General features: G+C 37.7%; 1 protein-coding gene across 2 annotated transcripts in view; it reads left to right on the top strand.

The window, feature by feature from the left end:
- The window catches only part of GPAM (glycerol-3-phosphate acyltransferase, mitochondrial), a 43,942-nt gene that overhangs the window by 26,030 nt on the left and 10,851 nt on the right, over nt 1-7,061 (top strand). For both annotated transcript variants that reach the window (XM_019502797.1, XM_019502798.1), the window contains 6 exons: nt 133-218; nt 1,290-1,405; nt 2,263-2,333; nt 3,711-3,975; nt 4,652-4,794; nt 6,360-6,437. In XM_019502797.1, the coding sequence (XP_019358342.1) occupies nt 133-218; nt 1,290-1,405; nt 2,263-2,333; nt 3,711-3,975; nt 4,652-4,794; nt 6,360-6,437 (759 nt within the window). The remainder of the gene's footprint in view (nt 1-132; nt 219-1,289; nt 1,406-2,262; nt 2,334-3,710; nt 3,976-4,651; nt 4,795-6,359; nt 6,438-7,061) is intronic.

Here is a 7,061-nt window from a genome sequence, read left to right as displayed (position 1 = left end):
AAAATCACTTTTGAATTTACTTGCTCTCCTGCAAGACTTCCTTTTCTCTCATACAAATGGGATAGCTAGGTTGGCTATTGGAAGTTTCACCTAATAGTGGGAACATACAAACCACAATTCTTCTATTTACAGGAATTTGTAGACAGCCAACATCAGAAACCTGCACCTGCTTCACTTTCTTTGGAACAAGCTCTGTTACCAGCTCTACTTCCATCAAGGTAGGATGTTGTCTCAAAACTTGTTGAGAGTATTTTTTTTTTTAGTAGAATATATTTCAAATAGTGCTTGGCAGCTATAGCCTTAAGAGCAGTCAGAATATTTTATGTGCAAGTCTTGTTGAAAATTCATTAAGAATTACCAAAGCCAATCATTTTACTACGGGCAATAATTTTAGTGATTTTTTTTTCATTATGCCATAGAATTTATTAGAAAAATAGTATTCTAGAGCAGAAATATATCAAGATATTAAATTCTGTATTTTAGAGTACTTTCTCATGAATGTTTCTAGGTTTAATTAATTTTAAATTCTATAGAACATTTTTGGGATTGAGGAAAAAAGTTTATAAATTAAATTCTCCACATAAACTAGATTTTTTTTTTTATGACTTCAAGGTGAAACACTTAATATTCCTTTACCTCCTGACGTTTTCTAATTCAGGGCTGTATTATGATTGTTTCTGCTCTTATTATTAATATTATCAATATTACTTGCTATCATACCCAAGAATTTTAAATTGTGCTCAGAATATGAAATAGTTCTGTGGACATATACCTACCTTTCTCAGACAGTTTTAGTATATTTGAATAATATGCATAATTTATGTAAGCCTCTGAGGAACCATTAGTTGTGTTTAGAGACAGTCTGAATAAACTTTTTAATATGCAAAACTGCTGGACTGAAAACTGCCTTCTGAGAAGGTTTGCATAATGTGCTTTTTGTTGCCCATATTCACTGAAGAGGAAAGGCTGTGCGGCATGTCTGATGTAATGGAGAAGTCAATTGCAGTAGAGTATAGTGTCAATATTTGGTATTGCTTTTTTTAAAGTAGAACTAGAATTCTGTGATGGATATGGGGAAGGAATTTAGAATACACATAGAGATGCTGTTATCTGGGATGTAATGGAACTTAAGAGTGCTTTTAAGGTTTTCTGCTCTCTGTTAAAAGTGTCTTCACTTTTTTGTGTGTGTTCATTTAGTGCTTGTAGAGGACCATAAATACCTAGGTTTTTAAAGTTTTAGCCAAGAGTTGGATATTTCACACTATAAATTATTTCCATTCCATCTTCAGGCCTAATGATGTTGTGGAAGAAGGTACAGAGGCTGCACTTTCAAACTCCAAGGACATAAGTAATGAACAGTTTAGAAGACAGTTGATAGCCAATTTGGCTGAGCATATATTGTTCAGTAAGTATTCAAATAGTCATACAGTGCCTGTTGGTTTTGGTCCTCCAACCTCATACACTGCTTGGCTGTCTGGTTTCTTTTTATGTCTTAAGGAGACTTCTTTGTTTTTGCCTTTTCAGATATGAATTTTCCTGACATCGTTTTTCTCCTCTTTTTCTTCCCCTTCTCTTATGAAGTGGTCTTGGACATTTTACAGGACTTTTATTTCAGTTGCTTTGAAACCTCTGTGATGTTTAAGTTTCTGTGCTGGAATGCTCACTTGCTATGCCCATAAGTTTGTGCCCCCCCGTCTCCCCCTCCTTTTGGTATAGTTAGGTTTTTTTTCCCCTGGACCATAAAAAGTCGCTCCTTGAAACACAGCTGTTGAATGCAAAAAGCTTTTAAGAATTACTAGAATTAGCCTGTCTGCTTATCCCACATTGCCAGGTTTTGTGTGTTGGAAAGTAAGTGTTATAAGCACTGGAGCTGATTTGTGCACCAAGATGCATGTAAAATGGTATTTAGTTGTTATATATTTTAGGAAATGCTTCATGTAGAATACTTTACCTCTGGCAGAAAGGCGAGTGTGAGGATGACCATATTTTATATACAGCTTAAGTCAGTGGGAATTATGGTGACTTACCAAGACCATGCAAAAAGTTAATGATTGGGTGGAGTTGCATTTTTGAATGACTTCTCACTTCTTGCCTATTGATTAGTTCCTTGAAGTTGACTGCAGCCCATTGGAAGTGTCAAGACCCCTACAGTGATAGCTGATTATGATTATTAGTTAATTTATGGCTGTTGTATTGTTTCTAATGATTCCCTGATTTCTAACAAAGTGCAGCATAGCTTTATTTTATTGTGTTTGCTTCTAGCTGCTAACAAGTCATGTGCTGTGATGTCAACACATATAGTTGCCTGTTTGCTGCTCTACCGACATAGGCAGGTAAGACTGCAGTGCTGCTGCAATACGTTATTTTCATGCAGGCTTGCAAAATGGCAGTGGTGCAAGATGTGTGCATTTTAGTAGTGTTTTAGAAGTAAGGAATATGTGAAATATATTTGAGCTAGTATACTTCAATAAGCATTCCAGATGGTGGTGCATGTGTTTATTAAATTACTGAAAATTATTGAATTTTGCTGAGATACAGTTGTTTTTTCCTTTTTATAAAAAAAATACATTGCGTCTGTAATCCAGAGCTTTTTGTGCATGTAAGGGACAGAAAGTATACAACATACACATGAGAAGAAATGGCCAACATGTAGAATCCTTCCCAATTAGGACTTTCGCTCCATCCAGTTCAAACCATTTGTTCCCTTTTCCTCTAGAGACCCTGAAGGAAAAGAGTGTTTTTTGAGCTACATCTGAACATGTGAAATACAGCTTCCGTTAAAGTGATCTGGAAAAGTGAGGCTGGAAGGGACCTCAGGAAGTGATCTAGTCCGTACCCTGCTCAAGGCAGGATCATCCCTAACTAAAATGTTCTGTGTAAGCCTTGGTTTAACCCAGTGGTGCTCAACCTTTCCCCTGGTGGGCTGCATGGGCAGTGCCCCATCCGCCTGTTTTCCAGATCCTGTTGGATGTTCTGATCTGGCATTGGGGATGGAGCAGTGGACACCATTTGGCCATGCAGAGGGGGAAAGGGAGTATGGCCTTGCCCTGTTTCAGGTGCAGAGGAGGAGGCATGGCCTGGCTGCAACTGGCAGTGATGGGCTTGGGGTTTGGGAATTTGATGGGGGAGGGTGACCATATTACTGGCCACTGCTACCCTACTGCCAAATTTCCCAGCCAGTGGGGAGCCACTGGACCATCTGTGATAGCTTCAGGGGTCACGTTGGATCTGCCAGCCAGAGGCTGAGCACCCCTGGTTTAACGTGTTCTTAAACTAGACAGTCAAGGAAATGCTTATCCTCAAGCCCAATGCCGATTAAGCAAACGGTCTGTCAGCTACGTTATCTTGGGTGATTATGACACTGGGGCACAGAGAGAAGATGAGATCTCTAAAGTAGCCAGGTTAAGGAAAAGATAAGGTTTTATAGCGATAAACTACTTAGCAAACAAAACAGTCACGTCCTGCACTAGCTGCAGTTGCTGTGGGCTTTTAAGTTATGTCCACACGTCTGGTCGGAGGTGAAAAAAATCATGAGTTACATCAGCAAAATCTGTGTTAAAAGAAAAGACTCAGTTGTGGTTTAGATTATTGATGATAAATTATGCCTTTATGATTTATCTACTGTGTTTGGGGCTGCAGGTAAGTTTAGCCAGTCTTTTAAAATTTTGTCTTGCACAACTTGTTTTTTTAACCTTGGGGCTCTGGTTCAGGGAATTGATCTGTCCAAGTTGGTGGAAGACTTCTTCTCCATGAAGGAAGAGGTCCTGGCCCGTGACTTTGACTTGGGATTTTCTGGGAATTCTGAGGATGTCGTCATGCATGCTATCCACCTGCTGGGGAACTGTGTCACTATCACGAATACCAGCCGAAACAATGAGTTCTTCATCACTCCCAGCACAACTATCCCTGCTGTCTTTGAACTCAACTTCTACAGCAATGGAGTACTCCACGTCTTCATTAATGAAGCCATTATTGGTATATGTTTATATTTCAGCAAATCTAGCTAGAACTTTATTATTGCTTTATTGTTCTTTTTATAGAGCTCTTTCTACATAATTAAGTTATTTAGGGTCAGAAACTTATTCCCTCCGTGCTTTCCCCCATGTTCACAAAGCACAAATAGTTGAATGTGTTCCAAGTTCCTTTTTGTCCAGTCTTCCTTGAAAGTATCCATGTATTGATTACTGCCAGAAGCAGGATATCTGACTTTACAGACCAATGCTGTGTTTCATCTTAAATATTTTAATAAGATAATATTTTGTTTTACTTTTCATTAGCTGGTCATGAATGGGTTAGCAGCTTCCTCTTTCAGCTTGTATTCCACACTATTCTTAATGCTTGTTAACAATTTGATCCAGATCCCAGTTATGAGCTTCCTTACTTAACTTAGACACTGTGATATATAATCTTTTACTTTACTTCACGTTATCTTTTGAATTCTGGGTTGTTCAGTTACGCAGTAGAGTGGTTCGTTTGATCATATTATGTATAGGATAATTTTGTTTTTATTAATTGATAGACTTTTCAATTGCATGCTTTAATCATTTCCAGTTTTAGAGCTCAGAATTTAGTTGTTATTAAGCTTAAATTTGTTTTATTAGAAAATCCATAATGAAAACGAACTGCTTTTGTGTTCACATGTCTGCTGTAGCCTGCAGTCTTCACGCAGTACAAAGTAAAAGGCTTCGAAATGGAATCAATGGTACTTCTCCCAATATGATTAGCCAAGAACAACTGATCCGCAAAGCTGCCAGCTTGTGTTACTTGCTTTCTAATGAAGGCCCTGTCTCCCTGGTAGGTGAATTCCATTGCAGCATTTTCCATGTCTTAAAGTCTGTTCTGCTAATGTCTGCTTTTATTATTTTAGACGGAGAGAGTTTTCTGTTTTTCTAATATTTACTTTATTTTGATTCAATCCATGGCTGGGTGGGGGCATCCATAAAAAGAAGGAAAATACCACTGTTTGTATTTGCTTCAACAAAATGCCTCTACATTTGAATTAACATAGTTAATTAGAGTAGTGTACTTCAGATCATATGAACCAACCAACATGATGTGGATACTACCAGTCAGTTTACCAGTTTGTTTCACAGCCAGATGAGATGATATCAGTGGGTATGGTGCTTACAACATGCTTGGAGGATATGAAGGCATGTTTAGTGAATGCTTGTTGCTTCTATAAATGACAAACTGCTAATACTGGCAGTGAGCCTGGAACTTTCCTGCTATTTTAGTGACAGACCTCTGCTAAACAAAACCTGCTAGTCTCTATCATGCTGCCAAGCTGTGTGATGTCTTTGTGACCTTAATAAACTTAAAACTATGAAATTAAGACCACCAGAGCCATTGCATATGTGGCTGGAAGCAAAGCTGAAATCAGGCCTCCAGAATTTAGGTTAATTTAACAAAGTTTTAGGACACTGCAATAGTTATGCTTTGCCATTCCTAACGTTTATTAGCAATTATATGCATGGCCTGATATAATGTATTTTGATTGCAAACCAATAGAGGATTGCTGGCAGGTATCTCAACTTTAGCATTATAAATTAATTGTATATCTTTAAAACAACAAAACCAATCTTCTTTTCCTTGCTATTTGCAAATGCCTATTTGGAACATGAGAAATGGTGTCCTTTCCCTACTGATTTACTTCTCACGCTGGCAGGCATTTCTGTTTCCCCACACCCTCCTCCTCACTGTGTGCACCATGGGATGTTTGGCTTTTTTTTGTTTGCTTGTTAATTGAGCATAAACCATTTAGTTTTTCTTCAGGATAGCAGTACAGTTTGTGAAATGGAGCTGATTAGTAACCTTGTGCTCATTCTGCCTTCAGACTTAATGACAGATTGTTTCCTTAATCTGCTGGGCATTCCCTACCAGATTATAACCACTGGGAAGGAAGTCACTTTTGGTTCTAAGCTTCTTAACTGTTTGTTTAAACTGTAGGGGAATTTTTAGTTTTTAGATCTTATCTTACAGATTTATGAAGTTTTTGTTAAAAGCTGTTCAATGATTAGTATTGATTCATTTAACAAAATCATAGAAAGATGGAAAATAACTGTTTGGTCAGCAGATCCATCTTCTTACCAGTACAGGAATGTGCATTTCTCATACTCTTTGTATTGTCTAATTTAAATATCCTACTGCCCTAGAATTTTGAAGCATATGTCAGTGCAACTGAAGAATAAAAAATGCAGTAATGAAGTAGGGGCAGGGGCATTGTGAACAGTTGAGGAACTTGCTGAAAAGGGAAAACACCAATATGCCACGTAACAGTATCATTGAGCAGGAAGGGAGGGGACTGTACAGAATTGTGTTTGTTTATTACTTTACTATACTTCTTTTTTATTTTCATCCAGCCCTGCCAGATGTTATATCAAGTTTGCCATGAGGTAGTCGAAAGGTTTATACAATATGGAATTCTTTTGGTGGCTGAGGTAAGGTGATAGAGATATTAAAACTTGTTTCTTTGTTCTCATCTTAGCCTGGAATCCTTTGTTCTTTACTAGCTGTAAGAGTTACATTAAGTTCTAATTTATCACTTGATATATAGAAAAAATAAGGAAACCCTGAAGTGTAATGTCTCCACCTTTTAAGAGCAAGGTATTTTTGGTACAGTCTCGTTCTGATGATGTGGATGATGTTATTCATAGGTCCAGGAAGCCCTTAAAATTAATTCTGAATGTGAGGAATATTTTACAGTACCTCTTTAGAGTGATTTGATACATGAGCCTTTGTCAATTTGAGCCACTCTGGGTGTGTCTACATGTGTATATACACACACCTAAATTTAACGTGCCTTTGCTTAAGGTGCAGTAAGGTGATTTAGGTGCATGTCTACATGTGAACATGCTAATGTGCATTAAGGCACCTTAAATTTAAGTGCAAATAGCTAAGTCGCATTAGCGCACATGCAGATGCGCTAGTGTGTCATTGACATGATGTCTATCCATTGATGCATACCACATTAATGCTTATTAGTGCATCTACACATGCACTAATGTGACTTAGCTATTTGCGCCTAAATTTGATACCTGCTTCATGCAGGTATCAAATTTAGG

Source organism: Gavialis gangeticus, unplaced genomic scaffold (assembly GCF_001723915.1).
Source record: "Gavialis gangeticus isolate Ggan-Ray unplaced genomic scaffold, GavGan_comp1, whole genome shotgun sequence".
NCBI lineage: Eukaryota > Metazoa > Chordata > Crocodylia > Gavialidae > Gavialis > Gavialis gangeticus.
Note: the sequence above shows the minus strand (reverse complement) of the source record. Positions and strands in the feature narration are given on the sequence as shown.